Source organism: Chelonia mydas, chromosome 5, assembly GCF_015237465.2.
Source record: "Chelonia mydas isolate rCheMyd1 chromosome 5, rCheMyd1.pri.v2, whole genome shotgun sequence".
NCBI classification, from domain to species: domain Eukaryota; kingdom Metazoa; phylum Chordata; order Testudines; family Cheloniidae; genus Chelonia; species Chelonia mydas.
In genome coordinates this window covers 50562257-50583152 of record NC_051245.2, presented here as the reverse complement: position 1 = coordinate 50583152, position 20896 = coordinate 50562257, and the positions used below count along the sequence as shown (strand labels likewise).

The window sequence follows — 20896 nt, the reverse complement described above, 5'->3', positions numbered from 1 at the left end:
TAAAGGCGTATTAATCCAGCATTGAGTATTTTCAACACCATTTTCCTTACCTCTTGTAATCCATGGTTACACAGCGTGGATCTCTGTCCGACTGCAGTGGCTGGACCACAGAGAGGCTGATGAGTCTGCTAAAGCTGGTGTGCTGACAAGAAAGGGTCTTTTAGCTCAGCCAGGAGATGCTCATGCTTTGTGATCCAGAGATCCTGGGTTCAGTCTCCAGTGATGCTGATCCTTCTAGGGATGTGTGTTACACTCTCATCTAACATCTCATAATTGTATACTCATGTTTCTTCTTGATTCTAACTGCTCTGATAGCCATCTTGAGGTTTTGGAGCAAAATTGCTCTCCAGAGATCATCAGAGGATACATGGGGCCTGATACATGGGGCCTGATTCTCCTTTCTCTTAAACTAGAATAAATCAGAACTCTCCTGAAATCAGCAGAATTCTGCTAGTCTAAAACTGGTATAATCAGTTATTATTAATTATTATTATTATTACTATTTGATTGTATTACAGTAGCACATAGTGGTTCCGGTGAAGACTGGAGTCTTAAGCAACATAGTATGTCTGTGTTAGAGAGAATCCCTGCTTCAAAGAGTTTACAATTTAAATAAAATCAGACAAAGGGTGCATGGTGAAACTGAGGCAAAAAGTGATTTTCAAAGCAGGTCTGTGGCAGAGCCAGGAATAGAACCCAGGTGTCTTGAGATCCAGTCCAATCCAGGGCCCTATCCATTAGACTCCATTGCCTCTCTAACTTGTAGTGCTTTGATAGAATATTCACCTTATTTCAAAACAGTAGGTGAATGAGATCAGCAGTTTAAACAGGATGGGGCAGAGGAAGGATTTAGGGAGGGGGGCTAGTAGAGGAATGTTGGGAAAAGAGGAGAGAAATAATGGTCAATAGACTTGGCTCCCATCCTTCCCCTGAGAATTGTAAGGCTGATAATACCTGAGCACTGAGCTCTAAGGTGGTTAACTTTAGCTGCAATTAGTTTCTCCTGCCCGGCCCCACCCCATCTCCTCTGAGTGGAGAATTAGAGCTCTGTTGTAGTTTTTTAGTTTGGCTGGATGGACTGAAGCGGTTTTTGTATAGGTTTTGGTCTTATGTGTATGCATATTGATGACTGAGTACTGAAGACGATATCTACACTTTCCACAGAAGAGGCTCAGTCACAGCTCCAAGCCCGATGAAACAGAGTCACCTGTATCATAACCCCATCCTTAGCATCCCAGTATTTGGGATGTTGGCTGTTACTATTAAGAGAACGAATAATAAAAATTCTAGCGTAATACAGGCAGGGGCCCATTGACTTTAATGTTAAATATCTGGAAAAGTGTTATAACAATGAGCCAGTTTTTTCCAGGTCTCAAACTTCTTATTTCAGAATTAAAATAGCCTAATCCTATGTTTCTATCTTTGGTACTTGTCATGCCCCTAAAGGCCTAGTGTCTAGCTGTCAAGCATCTCACATATTTCAGAAGAAAATTTCTTCTCACTTCTACCATGTTTGTTTTTTTACAGTATAATTTCCACATCATTTCAATTTGGTGACATGTTTCCACAGTCTTGCCACAAACTGAATTTAACAGCAGGAGGGAGTGTAGCTTTTGCAAGCAAATAAAATATTGTTCCTGTGAGCCCACACTTCATTACCCTTGATAACATTATAGATGGCTCTTTTAATGATGTTTCCTATTCATTGTACCTCCTGTTGAGAAAACACCAGTATTACCCATATGGTTTGTGGTTTATACACACTCTGGTGTGCTATTTACCTTAAAAGTGCACTTCTCATGAAAGATCTGTGTTGTCCTAACAAGCGCTCATGAAGTATAATGTACAAACTAACCATTACAGTGTAATAAAAATGTTTCACCTCATAAGATTCTTCATCACCAGCGACCATGCCCACAGTTTTAATGAAAGGATGGCCAGGATTGTCAACGCCAGTTTGGATACACTGGTCCAGGGTATAACCATTTGGAGTCATCTTGTCCCTTAATTTAGCATATATTGCTGGTGAGAGACATTCAGCCATGCAGTTGTTATGTTTGCGGAGATCAGGATAGTCTGCACTGAGGGGTGAAAAAGACAAATGCATTTAACATGGTAAACTGTAATTCTTGGTCCTTTCTGCCAGGTTACGAACATATCAGAAGGAGAGGGGACAGAAAGAGTGCTTACTTGGTCTGCTTGTTTCCCTCTCTTAAACTAAAGTTGTGTCATTCTACCACGCATTGATGGATATTATTCTCTGCAGTGGATCAGGAAGCTTGAGGTAAATAGCAGAGAGTTTAAAAGCACGCCTGGTGCTTGATACATGCATGGCATTAAAATGTAGAAAGGAAACAAAAGCATACAAGCTCTTATCAACACCACCCCCAGTCTGCACTGGTGCCAGTTACATTAGCAGTACATAAAGATATTTACAATGGAAGTGGGAAGCACTAGCACAGATAGGAGGAAAACGAACAATGTACGGAATTCATTTGGTTACGCTTTTGATAAAACTTGAAGTACAAGTAAAGTTAATGGACCAGATCCCCAGCTAGTGTAAAAAGTGTCACTCTGTGGACATCTGTGGAGCTATTCTGATTTATACCTGCAGAAAATCTAGCCCTTTTATACTAGTTCTGAGTTGTTTTAATTATCTTATTATTTAAAGAAAGCTGTATAGTATTATAATCCATCAGTAAAGAAATCTTCAGCTCTTAGCATGTGAAGTGGCAGGGCCGTAACCAGGGCAGGGTGAGCTGGGCAGCTGCCCAGGGCACAAAGCCATAGGGGTGGGAAAATGGGGCAGAGAAATGAAGTGGGGAAAAAACGTAGTGGGTGCAAATATGTTTACTTGCCCCACCTGAAAAAATGCCCTAGTTATGGCTCTGTGAAGATGTGCTACGTCCTTTGATAAAGCATTGGTAATACTTTTAAATGGGTCAGATTGTGACATCTTTATCCTGGTTTAGTAGCACCTTGCTCTAACAGGAATCTCAGCAACCTCAGTGGGCCTATTTGTGAAATATGGTACTATTCAGTATGAATAAGGGGATCACAAACTGGCCCATATTGTCATTTTTCAAAAATAGGACCAAATTCAAGCTAATACAAGTCTAGTGAGGTCAACCTAGTCCGATCAGGGATGTATTTAGCTTCTATGCTCAGTCAATCAGTTTATAGCTGCTGTCGGAATATTTCAGGCAGAGCAGTTGTGTCTCTTCCATGTATCTACCATGGCCAACACCTTATCATTTGTGCATAAAAATATAAAAAACTTCCCTCCAGTAGAGTCTACACAGATAGTTGGCTGAGCAAACAGTTACTCCTGGAAATTAGCAAAAACAACGAGGAGGACTTGTGGCACCTTAGAGACTAACAAATTTATTTGAGCATAAGGTTTCGTGGGCTAAAACCCACTTCATCGGATGAATGCAGTGGAAAATACAGTAGGAAGATACACACACACACACACAGAGAACATGAAAAAAATGGGTGTTGCCATACCCACTATAACGAGAGTGATCAGTTAAAGTGAGCTGTTATCAACAGGAGAAAAATAACCTTTTGTAGTGATAATCAGAATGGCCCATTTCCAACAGCTGACAAGAAGGTGTGAGTAACCGTAGGGGGGAAAAATAAGCATGGGGAAATAGTTTTACTTTGTGTAATGACCCATCCACTCCCAGTCTCTATTCAAGCCTAAGTTAATGGTGTCCAGTTTGCAAATTAATTCCAATTCAGCAGCCTCTCGCTGGAGTCTGTTTTTGAAGGTTTTTTTTTGTAGTATTGCCACTTTGAGGACTGTAAAGTGGCAATACTACAAAAAAAAAACCCCAAAACAGACTCCAGCGACCACTCTGAATCCTAGGAATTAGATGACTGATAAGTTAATGAGGACCATCCTGAACCTTTGCCTGAAACGTGAACCAAAACTGAACTTTATTTGAGGTTTGACAATCTGTGTGTGCGTGGTTTTGTTTTTTACATTTTCACACGTCTACACTTCCTGGTTTTGAAAACTATTGTTCATGCTATTTTGAATCTATCTAAAACCAGGGTTACTAGTGAGAGATCCTGGTCTCAGATTTTGAACTTACAAGGATCTTCCCTTCCTCAGCTCCTCCCTTCCCACATGCATAGGTGCCACATTTGGGCCACGGTGACTTCTGTAGCTGCTCTGCAGTTTACTGGGGGACAATTCCTTCTCTCTTAGTCCCACAGAGAGCATCAGCAGCTACTTCGGCTGGGTGCTCCGTGGAAGGTTTAATCCAAATGACTTACCTTGGAGGAAAGAGTTTTCGTCTTTCATGGGATCCTGCTCTCACATTCTGATGATTCAATAGGTATCCGGTGGTTAAGGCCCCTGTGCTAACTGTTGCAAAGAGCACAGCAGTTTTGCGGCCAGCCAGGAGACGAGAAAATGTGCTAGTCATTCTTCTTCTATGTTAAGGCTTCTAGAAGGCAAAATAACCCTATATGAAACCATACTTGATGGCTATTTGAACTTAAAGTTCAAATATGCTGAACATGCCAAATAAATGCTCACTCTCACAACTGGAACATACAGTAATTCAATAAAAAAGGCAATTATTAATTATTATTTATGTGTATTGCAGTACTGCCTAGAGGAAGGATTGTTAGCATTTACTCTATTTCTGTACATAAACCTTTGATAGACTTGAAAAATCATTGGATCTGTTCAGTGCAATATTGAACACAACATTCTAAACCCACCCATCTCTCATATTTATATTAACTGTTTTGAGGCTTTTAGGGTCATAATTCAATTCTTTAGCTTGCTTCATAGCAGTAATATAGTTACATGGTGATATCTGTTCATGACACATGGAAAGGTTATAATGTCAAAGTTAGACATAGCAGACAAAACATTGCAAATAATGTGTACCCGAAAATGAGACTGAAATATCAAGGAGGTTTAGATTCTGTTTGAAATATTATTAATTATTACCATTTATGTAACACTGCATAAATGGAGCTTTATAGTCTCTTGTGATGGATGAATGATACACAATATAAGACAGGCATTGCCTGTAACCGGTATCGTAGCGACACACAAAAACAAGTGCCTGCTTTCGGAAAAAAATATTAAAGCCTGACCTTGCAATCCCTTACTCAGATAAATATTCCCACAGAAATCAATGGGACTACTCAAGGAAATAAGAATTGCCCAAATAAGTACTGTAAGGGCCTGCACACTGGGTCCGTAATGCAGATTTCAAAATACAACAGGATGCCGGAAGCAATTGAGTTAAAATCACTTCTCCCAAAATCATTTACAACTAGTCAGAGAAGTTTTTTTTGACAGGGACAGACATTCATCTGATAAAATCCGCAAACATCCTTCATAGTTTTATTTAAACACTGCCAAATAAATCCCCCAAATCTCCTGGCTGGATCCTTGGCCACATTAGGGCTGCTTTGCATTGCACTGGTGGCATAAAGCAACCTTACACCTGTCTTAACTGGCCAGCTGGTGAGTCCCTTGAGGCTGTTCTAACTGAAACAGGGATCAAAGGAAATCATAGATTGCCGAAATCTCCCTATCCCCACATGTACTAAGCCAAGCACAGCTTAGCCAGATCCAAGGACTGGGGCTTCTGTCATTACTTTTAGTGATAGATGCACAGGAAATTTTTGATAGACTTTAATCCACCATATGTTCATGAGAAGTGAAAATATAGACATATAGAAAATAACTCCACATGACAGCCATATTCTCTGCAAAGACCCAGGGCTATAAATGCCTAGCACACTTAGGTGCACTGTATAAATAATTATATAAATCTGAAGTCCCCAGTGAGCTGAGATCTGATAAGTCTTTTATCCTATGAAGGATACAACTGGGAATTTTTCTCACCCTCACCTCTCTCTCATTTGATCTCCAGAGTTATTTACAGAGATTTTTTGTTCGTGGAGGTACATAGGGAATTGCAAGAAATAAAGCGGACTTGTAAGTGATGCTTAAATTTCTCTTATCCTGTGATTCTGTGAGTTACCTTGCGTTTTGTAAAAATAGTCCTGTGGATAAATTAGGATAAAATGAATCCCAGTTATTTAAACGGCTCACAGATCAGATCCTTGATACCAACCTCCTTAAGACACCCCAGAAGGTTTCTGTATTTACACAACAAATTCTTACTTCTGCATAAGGATATTTTTAAGCAGTCCAGTAAAAATTGTGCTTCTTTCCCACCTGATTTCCTCATTAAAATGCACTTGGAAATAACTGGCTACCAGAGAATTCTTAATAGATAGGAATTTAATTAACGTCTATTGGCAAGAACAAGTTATTTCTGCCAAATAAATTGCCCACTGAAGTCAAGGAACATTTTGCCATTAATATAAATGAGTGCAAGACTGGGTCTAAGGCTAATACATTTTTAATACATTGGGTCATCATCAATAATAATACTTAGCACTTGTATTTTCCAAAGTGCTGCAAAGATCTAAAGTCACACTACACATTGGAGGTAGATATGTAGATACTCTTAGCTCCACTTTACCAATGGAGAAAAAAGGTAGAGTGACTAAGGCCACACAGTGAGTCCACAGCAGAACCCACATTAGAGCCCAGGAGTTCCTGACTGTCAGACTTGATCTAGTTCCTCCAGAGTCTGCTGCCTCTCAAGAAATGAAGTCTTTTACATCTTCAAGAAAAGGAGCTTGATTCTCATTTGCATTTTCACTGATCTAACAGCATAAAGGAGCCTTAAAGTGAGTGCAAGTGTAATCTGCATCCACTTCAAGGTCCCCTTCCACTGCAGGAGCATAGCCTAGGTGTAAATGAGAATCAGGCCCAAGTTTAATTAATCTCAAAATATTTTTAGGAGCTCACACAGAGTCGATTATTACTAATTGTGTCTCAAAGTGTTCAGAGCGGTACAGCTACAGTACCAGAGTGCTGGCAATCTAAAAGGCAGATAGAGAACATGGTATGTGCTAGGGGACTCAGAAGAGGGAAATAACTTTAATAATATTTTTGAATGGATTTGATTTGTTTTGTTTGTGATTGTGGGCCTCAGAGAAGGTTGGAGAGTGAAATCCAGGCATGGCAAAACTTCCACTGATTTACATGAGGACAGGATTTCACCCCAAGAGTTTAGGTGGATGGAGGTCTGATAAATCTGGCTTGGAAGGGTGTTCAATACCTATGGAGTAGGTTGTAAGAAAACATGAAGTTAGGCGTGGAAGGACAATAATCAATCATGAATCTTCCCAGTGTGCAATCCTTCAGTTACCCTTTTCAGTGTTCTCAAGGATATATTTCTTCTGTTTAATCATTCCTTAATCCTTTTTTATTTCAGGGATTTAAAGAGGTTAGCAAGACACCTCAGAACATTTGATATCTGTTCAGTGAAAACAATGCTTTCATTTCTGAACACCATCTTGAAGCCCTGGGGTTAATCAGATCATGGTCAAGTACCGCACTTCCCTTTCCATTCATGTCTAATGATGATTATGACCTAGTATGTCTGCCTTTTCATTGGGTTTGAATCTGTTTGATAGATTTTCATGCCCTTGTGTTTTGTTTTTGAGTTTGCATGATTCTTGCATACTTCTTTACAGGTTTGAAGGCAGATTTGTCTTATGTCCTGTGTCTAGATCAAATAGTTTGACACCAACTTTCCAATATTCTATACTGATGCACACTTGGCAGTATCAAAGGGCATTTTAAAACTAATAAAAGTCTTAGCTGTCTCCTCTACTTCCTGAGTACACGCATGATATAAAATAGGGTTTTGTCACTTCGAAGGAGAGAAACTCTGATATATCGACTGAAAGAGGATTCAATATTTTCTTCTTTGCTCAATGGTAAAAATTTGTCCAAAAACAGAGTACTGGGAAAAGACCACATTTAAAGAGCATCATTTTGACATGTAAAAGCAGCCAAGAGTCCTGTGGCACCTTACAGACTAACAGACATATTGGAGCATAAGCTTTTGTGGGTGAATACCCACTTTGTCGGATGCATCTGAAAGCTTATGCTCCAATACGTCTGTTAGTCTATAAGGTGCCAAAGGACTCTTTGCCACTTTTACAGATCCAGACTAACACGGCTACCCCTCTGATTTTGACATGATCAGCCATAAGGAACTGATTCTGATGATCTTAGATTACCCTGAAATCGTGCCATAGAAAATGTTACAGAGTTCACATTATTTAAACTATTAAAAATACATATTGATTAAGAAAATGCCCATGTGTCAGAACTTTCCCTGTTGGCTTGATCCCGCAACTCTTACTCACATGAGCAATTTTTCAATGGTCCCACTAAAGTCAAAGAGTTTATTTGCGTGAGTATGCTTTGCAGAACTGGTCCTTAATGCATGTCAGAAGGAAAAAAATCTTGTCAGTGGTAGAATGTTTTATCATAAATTAGAATCAAATAAGCAGTTTATGATACAGTGGGTTTTTTCTACTCCTTTCTGTCCTCATCATTCAGCATGTGGCCGTATGCCTTAGTTACAACACACCATCCAAACTCTGCATTGAATATGGAAATATTAATTTCCTCATGGGCTTCTCTGTGGAACTCACTATTGTTGTAACTAAATAACTGACAAGCAATGAATTTATTTTCACAACAGTTTTGTGAGCGATGGCATTAATAATATCCCCATTTTACAAATATTGTCAGTCTCTCTTCACTGATGAGCGGGCAGATGACTCACACCCTGTCCTAGAAACTAAAAGCCTGATCCAAAGCCCACTGAAATCAATGGGAGTATTTCTGCTGATTCCAAGTGGTGTTGGATCAGGCATTTAAAGCACACCGAAGTCATCTCCTAACCTGGGGACTGAGAGTTCTGGGGGATGCTTCTGACTTCTGTGTCCTGTGCTGTCACTTCAGCAACGGACAAATACATTCGGTGTATTTGATCAGACTGGAGGAGTGATGTGCCTTGTATGTGTAGAGGATAGAAGGAGACACAATAATATAATATGAGTCCTTCAAGAATAACCAGGGTATTGTCTGTGTTGGCTACAGTTATTCCACCAGTAACAGATAATGGTAATGACATTAGGCAGGCCATCATATTTAGCTATCTCACATGATTTCTGCTGGCAAGGATGCACTATGTTGATAGCTGTTTTCACATTCCATCAATTCCTTATATTAATAGGATGTGACACAGAAGTCCTATGCTTTGTTCCAGGAGCAATTGATTGACTGCATATTTTTTCACCTTGAAGCCCTTTCCAGAGATGTAGCGTGCACAACAAATAATAACACCATTCCATTAAGAAAGTCACTATTTGCAGTATTAGGACATTACTAACGTTGTGGTTTATATCTGCAAACCAATCACAATGTGTTCTATAGCTGAACCGCTTGGTAATAATGACCATATGTAATTAGATTTAACATCTTTGTGCGAGGGTGGAAAATACTAAAGACGCCCGCCACTGTAACATTTAACTTCAAGAAAGGGAACTACACAAAAATAAGGAAGCTAGTTAAATGGAAATTAAAAGGAACAGTCAGAAGAGTGAAATGCGTGCCAGCTCATAGAAACTGTCTAAAAACACCATAATAGAGGCACAAACTAAAATTATCCCACAAATTAAAAAATAAATATAGAGAGTAAGAGGACCAAAAAAAAAAAAAAATACTACCATGGCTAAAGAGAATAAATGAGGCAGTTAGAGACAGAAAGGCATCCTGTAAAAATTGGAAGTCAAATCCTAGTGAGGAAAATAGAAAGAAGCATAAACTCTGGCATGTCAAGTGTAAAAGTATTATTAGGCAGACCAAAAAAGAATTTAAAGTAGCAAAAGGCACAACAACTAACAGCAGTTTTTATTAAAAGTTCATGAGAAGCAGGAAGCCTGCTAAACGATCCGTGGGGCCCCTGGACTATCGAGGTGCTAAAGGAGCGCTCATGGAAGAAAGACCATTGAAGAGAAGCTAAATGAATTCTTTGAATTGGGCTTTACTACAGAGAATGCGAGGGAGATTCCCACATTGTGCCATTCTTTTTGGGTGACAAATCTGAGGAACTATCCCAGACCGAGGTGTCAATAGAAGAAGTTTGGAACAAATTGATAAATTAAACAGTAATAAGTCACCAGGACCAGATGGTATTCACCCAAGAGTTCTGAAGGAACTCAGATATGAAATTGCAGAACTACTAACTGCGGTTTGTAACCTATTGTTTAAATCAGCTTCTGTACCACATGATTGGATGATAGCTAATGTGACACCACTTTTTTAAAAAAGGCTCCAGAGGCGATCCTGGCAATTACAGGATAAGTTAGGTAAACCTAACTTCAGTACCAGGCAAATTAATTGAAAACTATAGTAAAGAAGAGAATTATCAGACACATAGATGAACATGATTTGTTGGGGACGAGTCAACATGACTTTTGTGAAGGGAAATTGTGCCTCACCAATCTATTAGAATTCTTTAAGGGGGTCAAGAATCATGTAGATAGGGTGATCCAATGGATATAGTGTACTTGGACTTTCAGAAAGCCTTTGACAAGGTCCCTCACCAAAGGCTCTTAAACAAAATCAGCAATCATGGTTACGAATCATTAACTGGTTAAAAGACAGAAACAAAGGGTAGGAATAAATGGTCAGTTTTCAGAATGGAGAGAGGTAAATAGTGGTGTCCCCCCAGGGGTTTGTTCTGGGACCAGTGCTGTTCAACATATTTATAAATGATCTAGAAAAAGGGATGTACAGTGAGGTGGAAAAGTTTGCAGATGATACCAAATTACTCAAGATAGTTAAGTCCTAAGCAGACTGCAAAGAATTACAAAGGACTTTCACAAAATTGGGTGACTGGGCGACAAAATGGCAGATGAAATTCAATGTTGATAAATGCAAAGTAATGCACATTGGAAAACATAATCCCAACTTCACATACAAAATGATGGGTTCTGAATTAGCTGTTATTACTCAAGAAAGAGCTCTTGAAGTCATTGCAGATAGTTCTCTGAAAACATCCACTCAATGTTCAGCGTCAGTCAAAAAAGCTAACAGAATGTTAGGAACCGTTAGGAAAGGGACAGATGATAAAATGCCATGATATAAATCCCTCATGCACCCACATCTTGAATACTGCATGCAGTTCTGGTCACCCCATCTCAAAAAAGATACGGAAATAATACAGAGAAGGGCAACAAAAATGATTAGGGGTGTGGAACAGCTTCCATATGAGGAGGGATTAAAAAGATGGACTATTCATCCTGGAAAAGAGACAAGTAACCAGGGGTGGGGGGGATATGATAGAAGACTATAAAATTATAAATTGTGTGGAGAAAGTGAATAAAGAAGTGTTATTTATGCCTTCATATAACACAAGACTCGGGGGGGGGGGTCTTCCAATGAAATTATTTGGCAGCAGGTTTAAAACAAACCAAAAAAGAGTGTCTGCACACAACACACAGTGAGCTTGTGAAACTCATTGCCAGGAGATGCTGTGAAGGCCAAAACTATAACTGGGTTCAAAAAGGAATTAGATAAGTTTATGGAGGATCGGTCCATCATTGGCTATTAGCCAAGATGGTCAGGGTTGCAATCCCATGCTCTGGGTATACATAAGCTTCTGACTGCCAGATGCTGGGACAGGATGACAGGGGACGGATCACTCGATAATTGCCTGGTTCTGTTCATTCCCTCTGAAGTATTTGGCATTGGCCACTGTTGGAACACAAGCTCCTGGGCTAGATGGACCATTGGTCTGACCCACTATGGCCATTCTTATGCTCTGAGCTACACATACAAAATCAGTTGAGGACTTAGGCACTAGACGGGAATTGTGTGATTGTGACGTATGTTTGAAGTTATTCACTTCTGTAATATCTTCAAAAAACTCCAACTAGCATGTACTGTACTTTCTAAAGTTGGTAACAGTTGATAGTTCTTTAACTCCTATTTCAATGCATTTCTTCTTGTCTCATGAACCTTACGACATTATCAGATATGGTAGCACCTAATCTTGTGATGAGCTGAGCATCCTCCACCCAGGATTGCTAAACACCTCACAGGCTTTGGCCAATAAACAGCAAACTGTGCTGCTGAGTATAATTTGGATCATCAGCTAACAGATAGACCCGATTCAGGTGGACAGATGCTATGCTTTGTGTAAAGTGGACACCCTGGCAATAGAAGGAAGAATAAATGCTTAAGGAAAGGACATGGAAAAGGAAGGGCCTGCAGACAAAGCATCTATCTAAAAAGAGCAAAGCTGTGAAGCATGGAGAACAGGTGAAGAGACTTTGTGTTTGAAATATCAGAGTGGCTGTAGCACAAACACTAAGGAAGGAATGGCAATAGGGTTTAGAAAATGCAATAACCTGCTGTTGGGAAGATTGATGCACTGCGGGCTAACCCTCTCTCTCTCACTCTGTAAAAAGTGTGGGAGACCCCTCCCTCACATACAATACATCTAGCTAGATGACACACGAACAGCCACAGCTTCAGCCGCTACTGCCTGTCTGGTCAGAGTTATCTTGTCCCTCCCTAACACGTTCATGCAGCTGAGCAGTCTTCCCCTGTTGCCAGGATCTACTAGGTTGGGCAGGTCTATAACATTGATCAAGAGACCAAAATGCTCCTCTTGGAAGCCACGTTTTGTGCTAAGGGGGATTGTTTTCCTGCTAGAATGTAAACAAAGGTCTGCTCCTTTATCAGAGTATCTTCCTTTTTGGTGCTGTTGTCTTCGTAGGGGTCTTGCTCTTACTCTACCTGTGTACTGCCCCTTGACTCTGTCTTGTTGTTGTTTCAGAATATAAATGCATATGATACTGCAGCACACACTGAATCTGCAAATATTGTGCAGGTGTATCATCTGTACAATTCATATATTAATTATAAATGACATTATTATTTGTATTGCAATAGGATCACCATTTAGTTGAAATGGTAATCATTACATTCAGCAGGCTAGTTAGAATGTCCCTTATTCTTTAGAAATCTCTTGATCAGAAACACCATGCTGTAAGGCAGATTTTCCTGTAGAACCTAACTCATCTCTCTTTGCAGGGACTTCACTTTTTGTATATTTCACGGTACATTTTTGTACATTTCACTGTATATAACCAAGATCTTTGGTTTCATTGAAATCCAGAGAGTGCAAAATTGTCAGGGAAGATTGGTCTATGTCAGGGGCCAGGATGTGGATAATCAGGCCTACTGGTTAGACCAGGCATCAAACACCGAGTGTAGGATCAGTGACAGAGTCAGATACCAGAGCTGAGGGTCAGAGCTTGAGCTCAGAGTCAGAAGCCAGATTCCAAGGGCCACAGTGGAGGTCAGAAATCAAGAATAGGAGTCAAGGTCAGAGCCAGGCTACCTGGAGCTAGGCAAGGCAGAGCCAGGGTTAAGTCTGAGACAGGAGCAGGGAGGAAACAAGGCAGCAGCAAGGCTAGGAACAAGCAGACACAGGAGCTATTACAGCCATGACAAATGGTTTGAATAATCAGTGACCTTCTTCAGTTTTGTGGCATAGCAGACTTGCTTCCTGAGTCTATGACTGCCATGCACTGTACTTGGTCTTGTTCATGACTTACAGTCTTGCACCTTTCCCACTATTCTTAAAGAACAGCAGAAGAGATTTTTTTACTGGGCCCCATTTTCCTTGTATTCTCAACAGATGTTGTAAGGAAAAATTTGTTACTTCAAGGCCTCTGAGTTTTCTATTTAAACACCTTGTTTCGTAGTACACTTTTATAATCCCAAAGGATATGAACTATTGTTTCCTGGACTTTACATGTTACACATAATCCACCTTTGTGCATGTTAATTAGGAATAAATTACTATTTAATCCACAATTTTGTTAGAATTCTAAATAAAGCCACTTCGTTCTTCCTCTCAGTGCCTTGGATTATATCAACATTGTCAGCTAGTGGGCATGCTTCTCAGAATTTTTTCCTCTGTGTTTCAGTTGTCCACAGTTCTTGCCATTCCTTCTATAGCTCATTTTTTATTAGATGTGTAAATTCTAATTTGCTTCAGGGGATTCCTAGGTCAGTTTGCTCATGATTAATAGCACTTTTGACCTGTTTGTCTGCCAATTCATTTCCTGCTATCCCTACATGTACCAGGATCCATACTATCACTATGGTTATATCCAATGGCACCAGTTTAGTTGTTAGCAGTAATATTTTATTAAGAATATTATTTCAGCTATCAGATTTACCACTGTAATTTGCCTGCAGCTCTAATAAGGAGTCAGACAGGATGGACACAGCAGCTGTTCACACATCTAAAGCCCAGTTTAGTGCTAGCATAATTCCTGCTACCTCAGCCTAAAGATGGATACAAAAGTTAGTTATTGCCTTATGGCTTTCTTGAGTCCAAGTGAAGGCATGCAGAAAGCTGTTCCCACTCTTCCTGCTCCTTTCTCTTTGAAGCCATATTTGGCAGTAGTGTTCCCACTTATCACAAAGATATTTATTTGCTATATCTTATACATTTATCAGTCTTCTCCTTTTAGTTATTTCATTATGCAATTCCATGTCTATCTCAGAGTGGATGGTTTCCAGTGATAAGAGTATTTTCCCAGAGCTATAGATTTTGGTCTCTTTCAATCCTTTCTTTTTATTAAGATCCTTTATCCCCTTCTGTACCCTACTTACATTGAGAATTTTGATTTTTTTGTCCTACCTGGCTTCCACTTAATTCCCTAAAATCAGATTGTCATCTTTACTATTACCTCATACTTTGGCCCAAAAGGTTAGTCTAGGAGCCTCATTCTGATAGGCATTTCACCTGCTCCTATTAGTAGTACACACAGACATATAGGAATGAAGGTACCACATACAATACGCAATGCCTGTGCTTGGATATAGTCTAGTTTTCTCAGCTTTCTGTTTCCTGCCAGTCCAAATACCTGGCATTCATACTCAATAATTGGTCTAATGAGCACTCTGTACAGCGTTATCACCATTTCCTTATCCACTTCCCAGGATGTTCCAGAAATAGTTTTAAGTAAGTTAATTCAGCTGGTCATCAAATATCCCATTTAAGAGTTTGTAATTTTTCACTATATTATCTGTTGGTCATATAGATATAACTTTATATCTAAACCAGTGAACTGCTGCTGGGCTTACGAGCGAGCCTGTTAGCTTCCTCGGCCAATCAGGCAAGGTGTCCCATCAGATGATCAAGCTGATGCAGTTCATCTGTGCTCATTAGATTATCAGGAAACTGGGCAGGTGTAGGTCTTTTTCCAACAGTATGGCCCTTCCCCATACTCTCAGTGGTAAAGGAGCTGTTTTTTCATGGAGGTCTAAGAGTTTGGTGGACTGTAACTAAAGAGGAGAGGAAGCATATGTTTTTCCTTAGATTTTATGGCCAGAAGGGACAATTGTGATCATCTAATCTGATCCTTCTGCATAACACAGTCAATAGGACTTCCCTGAATTAATTCCTGCTTCAGGTTCAATAGCTGTGGTTGAGCTAGAGCATAGCTTTTAGAAAAAACATCCAATCTTAACATAAATGTTTTCAGGGATGGAGAATCCACTACAACCCCTTGGTGAGTTATTCCAATGGTTAATTACCTGCACTGCTAACTATTTACACCTTATTTGTAGTTTGAATTTATCTAGCTTCAGTTTTTATCCATTTGGATTGTGTTACACTGTGTCTTCTACACTGAAGAGTCATTTCTTCTGGAACTTCCCAGAGTTCCAAAACTTAAATAAATCTGGCCCAAATTCAGACAGAAATATTTATTAAACTTTTCTGCCTTATTATTGACAGTTCTACCATTTCCATCTAATAATGGACCAATACAATTGTTAGGGTTCCTTTTGTTCCTAATTTACTTAAGAAATTTCTTTGTCGTCTTTAACTCTGCTGGCTATAAATATCTCAGTGTGGCCTTTTGCTATCCTTATCAATTTCCTACAATTCCTAGCTTCTAATTTTTATTTGGTGCTATCAATTTCCTTTTTCTACATTTATTATTAAAAAGACAGATGCTTTCATTTCCCCTCCAAGCCAGGCTTTTATTTTATTTTTTTTTTAAAGGGAAGTCTTCTTTCTTGATTGTAGGATTTTTGCTTTTTGAGCATTTAGTAAGATGTTCTTGAACAGTTCCCATTTGTTAATTTTTTTTTCTGTTTAAATTCTCTTGTTGATTTGTCTCATAACTGTTTCAGCTTTGTTAAATTAGCCTTTTAAAGCACCAAATATATATATTACCATGACAGTCTATAGCCCTAGGTTCACCTCTTTTACAAGACTATGATAGATTTTGTATAAAGTATACTTTTTGAAGTATAATTTGAAAACTCATAATTTGCTGAGCATTATTGTCCTGGTAAAATGTGTGGCAACATTTTATGTAAAGTTATAAAATTTTACCGTATGACATTACTGAGACATGTTCCAACTTTAGAAAAGCAGCCACAAACCAGTTCCTCAGACAAAAGGCCAACTGATGCCTCAGCTAGGGGTCAACAAAATCAAATGGACCATTGCCTGGTTAAGGGCCATTCTTTGACAGGAAAGAGGGTGTGAGCAAAAAAATTTACATCTTCTCAAAGAAACAGCTGGAAATTCCCATCCCCACAGACTTTCTATCTCCTGAATCCCAGCTGGAGATGATTCTCAAAGAAAAGGAAAAAAATATAATGGGGAATACATGCCCCATGTTTTCCTTCCTTTCTCTCTACCCCCAGCCACTACAATACCTCAGAAACAAAGAAACAGCTTTGGACTGAGGGAGGGATCCTGTCTGAAAGGAATTCAACCAGTAGGACTGCTGAAGCATGTGGTGAGAGACTTTTGCTTTGAATTCACTTCTCATTTAGTTAGTTATTAGTTGCATTTACTTTTATTTATCAATGCATCCGATGAAGTGAGCTGTAGCTCATGAAAGCTTATGCTCAAATAAATTTGTTAGTCTCTAAGGTGCCACAAGTCCTCCTTTTCTTTTTGCCGATACAGACTAACATGGCTGCTACTCTGAAACCTTTTATTTTCTTGTAACCAATTCTAACTTTTATGCCTCATTACTTGTAATCACTTTATCTTTCTGTAGTTAAATAAACTTGTTTTATCTAAACCAGTGTGTGTTGGAATTGAAGTGTTTGGCAAACTATTTGAGATAATAAAAAAATATATGCACAAATCCTGTTAATAAAATGACAGGCTTTATGTCAGCTTGTATTGTCCAAGAGAGGGCTGGGCAGTACAAGATGCACATTTCTGGGGGAAAGTCTGGGACTGAGAATTTGCTGGTGTTGGTCTGCAGTGTAACTCAAGAGTGGCTAGCCTAAGCACTCATGCATTATAGCTGGGAGTCGTTTACAAGAGGGAGGCTGAGAGCGAGCAGACCAGGAGTGGTTGCTCTCACAGCGAAGCAGTATAAAAGGCACCTCCCCCTCCAGGTTGGAGAATTGAAGGGCCACAGCTGTTCAAACAGTCCAGATTATACCCTGGGTAAGGTCACATCGGCACAGTGAGCTGGATATATGCACAATTTGTTATTTTAAGTGCAGTTTTCACTTGGAGTCTTGGTACAGTGATTTTAAGTGAGTCTCATGTGGTGGCTGGAGACAGTCAACTTATTTCAGGTGAGGGAAACAGAAATAATACAGCATAAAAATGAGCGGCCGTGACACAACTGCAAAGTTAGAGCTGGCCAGATTGGAGGCAGCAGAAAAGAGTGCAAATACCAGTATCAGATGTGGCAGCCAGAAATGAGACTGAAAGAAGCAGCTGCTGCATGGGAAGCTGAAGAAGTCACCCATAAGAGAGCCATGGAGCTGAAGGAACAGGAAGCTGAAGCCCATAAGCGAGCCATGGAACTGAGAAACAGAGGCTGAGGAGGAGGAGAGGAACTACAACCTGTAACGGTTAGAAAAACATGGAAAGATCCCAAACTCACCAACATCTCCCTCCACTCAAGGAACCCTCAGGTGGGACAAGGTGTGTCCTGCATACAAAGAGAGATTGCACTGAAGAGAGTACTTCACCACTTTTGAAAAGCTAGGTGAAATTCATAAGATTCCTGAGGAAAGAGTCCCCACACTGATTGCAAAACTGTCTGGTAAAGCTCAGAATGTATTTCATGAAAGCCAATTTGGGAAGCTTTGATATATTCTGAATTTAAGAAAGCTGTTTAACAAAGGTTCCAAATTACTCCTGAAATGTGTAGGGTGAAATTTAGAAATCTTAAAAGGAGTGCTGGCATGAGTCATAAAGGGACTGTTTATAAGATGTGACCTAATAAGAATATAGGTACAAGGAAAAGGAGTTGAAAATTATGATCAATTGATGGTCAGTGCATATATTCAAGAAATGTTCTTGAGCAATGGGATCAATGTAAAAAGTTGCCTGTGGGATAACTCTAAAATCTGTAGCAGAGATGGCTACATTGGCTGATGCCCTTGAGCAAGCCTTTTATATCACCACAGGACTTGACTCAGAAAGACTGAGACTTACCCAAGCTCCTGGGCCACTGGCACAGTCAGGAATACACTCAAGAGTCTGGAGAGTGAGATTTGCCACTGGCACAAAAACACCTTCAGGACTAGACATAACTCCCAAGGTCATTTTCACTTGTGGTAACACTTGAAGGCAAAAGTAGTATCAGTCTCTGCTGTAGATTAGAAGAGCACCCAGCAGAGCAACTGTTGCTAGGTACACTTCTTGCAGGAGGGTTCTTCAGTCTTTGATCAATGATCCACAATATACAATGAGTTGTAGAGTAAACGTATATTGAACAGCTTTTTCCACCACAAAGTAGTTAATTGTGTGGGAATAAGTGTAACAGTGCAATGGAGCCATACTGCTTAAACATAGCATAGAGTTTTGAGTCTGTACATACATTTCACAGCTTTCTTCAAAACTAAATGCAGTTGTCACTATTCTTCCATTACACTATCCCTTCACACAAGACAAGGGTAATCAAACCTCAGAGCCAATTTGGAACTACTTTTTCTAGAGCAATGATTCTTAACCAGGGGATAACCTGAAACCCCCAGGGAATTGACAGCAGCTACCTAGAAGACCATGAGCTTTGAGGTTACAGCTTTTCTGTAGTCTCTCCTGAAGGAGCTTTGCTCAACTTCTGGACTCCATATTTTTTTTAAAAATGTTATTTGAATACTAGAAAAATCAGCTGTACTGCATACAATGTTAAATGATCAGATCCCATTTTGACAAATTACTGAAGCCACTGAAGAAGTTCTGGTAGTACCCATTAGGAACCAGCTCCAAGGATTCTTCATTACATTTAGAGAGGACGTGACATGGTTAGCTGCATTTAGGACTATTATGAAGGAGAAGAATGTTTACTTAAAGGCCTTAAGACAAACCCTGCTCTCATTTACACAGGTATAAATATGGAGACACTCTTTTAAAGCTCAAAGATCTGAACTTCTCCAAAGATTAGGTTTTATAGTTTGGGTCCATCTCTAATATTAATGTTTATATACATTTGTAAAAGATCTGATTTACAGTTTTCAAAGTCTGTAGGAATCCACACATGCAAAAATTCCCCATGTTACTTTCATCAGCAGTTTCACAGCTGACCTATAGCGATCACCTTCTTTTTTGGCAGGGTTTTCCAGGACAGTTGACTTTTTAGCAGCAGGCTCTTTCAGTCTATTCTAAAGGTGTCAGATTATGGACAGTGAGTTTGTGATCTGCAGGGGGGTGAAACCATTATATTCATGCCTCTGAAAATTTCAAAGGAGATTCAAATTGTGATTCTAAAAGTACAAGCCACTTTACCCTTTAAGCGGAAGTATCTTGCAGTCACTACTAATTGACCCCCCCCCCCAAAAAAATAAACTGAGTTCTCTTTAGAGGACTAAAGAAGCTAGAGAGTTAATTGCTAAAGAAGAAGTCATTTATAAGCACTATTTTCTTAGTCAGGTATTAATGTAGCTGAGGACAAATTTCTGGTTCTCTTATATTTATAGTTTATATTAGGAAGCACGTGTTTTTTCCAAAGGAGATAAAACTAGAAGGGCTGCAGACAGGAAAAGTGATGTTTCTAGAAATAGAACTAGATTAAATATTGGAGCCCAGTCACAGCTGGTATTAACTACCACACCATGTGATCCTGACTGACATTTGAAAGGCATCACAGAGCCATAGCTAAAAGTTCACACAGATAATGTATATATTCATATTTTAAATAGCAAACAATAGAGCAGATTTGAATAAAATGTCAGTATGTGGCCATGCGTGACCTTTCAGTCTTTAGAAAGCTAAAATGTGACATTACTCAAGCTATGCTTGTTCCGATAATATAATCATGATGTAGCTACATACATGGAACTCAAACTGTTAACCAGCTGTTCTTGATAATGATGCTATTGCAGTAAATAGACCCTCATAAGTGATAAAAAAATGGGATTCAAAAAGAACAAAATTCTGTTACCTGATAACATTTCACTTGCGTCATACAAAGCCTGATCCAAAGCCAACTGAAGTTATTGGGAATTTTTCCCATTCACATTAATGGGCTGGTTAACCTTTCAGACAGAGTTGGTTTAAAACAAGTCTCCAGAAATCAATAACCGTATTTATAATTTTGCTTTTAACTTTAATATGCATCATCATGAATGAAGAGGCCAGGATTGCATTTCTCTCTCTCCATAACTCCATTGATCCATGAACCTGTATAAAATCTAATCTTTTTAAAGGAATTCAAAAATCAGCTTACACTGAAAGAAGGAGAAGGGGAAAGATGGTAAAGAATGTTGAACAGTCCAAAAAAACCCCACACCATTCTGTGATAGATGCTCATTGGTATAAACTGGCATAGTTCCACTGAGGGTGACCAACAGAAGATCAGGCCCATGGGGTCTTTTCTGGAGAGGTGTTGAGTCCCATACACTTCCACGCAAGCCAGTGAGTTGTGGATATTGATCACCTCTAAGAAGCTGGTCTGC

The 20896-nt window shown here is 39.4% G+C and overlaps 1 protein-coding gene across 2 annotated transcripts in view; it reads right to left on the bottom strand.

Annotated features, from left to right (window-relative positions):
- Positions 1–20896, bottom strand: part of CKMT2 (creatine kinase, mitochondrial 2) — a 35208-nt gene that overhangs the window by 13853 nt on the left and 459 nt on the right. Inside the window, exons 2-5 of one of the 2 annotated variants that reach the window (XM_043547416.1) lie at positions 19540–19639; positions 17878–17925; positions 4285–4457; positions 1883–2081 (exon numbers count right to left, since the gene is read on the bottom strand). In XM_043547416.1, coding sequence (XP_043403351.1) covers positions 1883–2081; positions 4285–4436 — 351 coding nt within the window. In that variant the 5' untranslated portion in view covers positions 4437–4457; positions 17878–17925; positions 19540–19639. The remainder of the gene's footprint in view (positions 1–1882; positions 2082–4284; positions 4458–17877; positions 17926–19539; positions 19640–20896) is intronic. The other variant, XM_007066430.3, reaches the window with a different exon arrangement.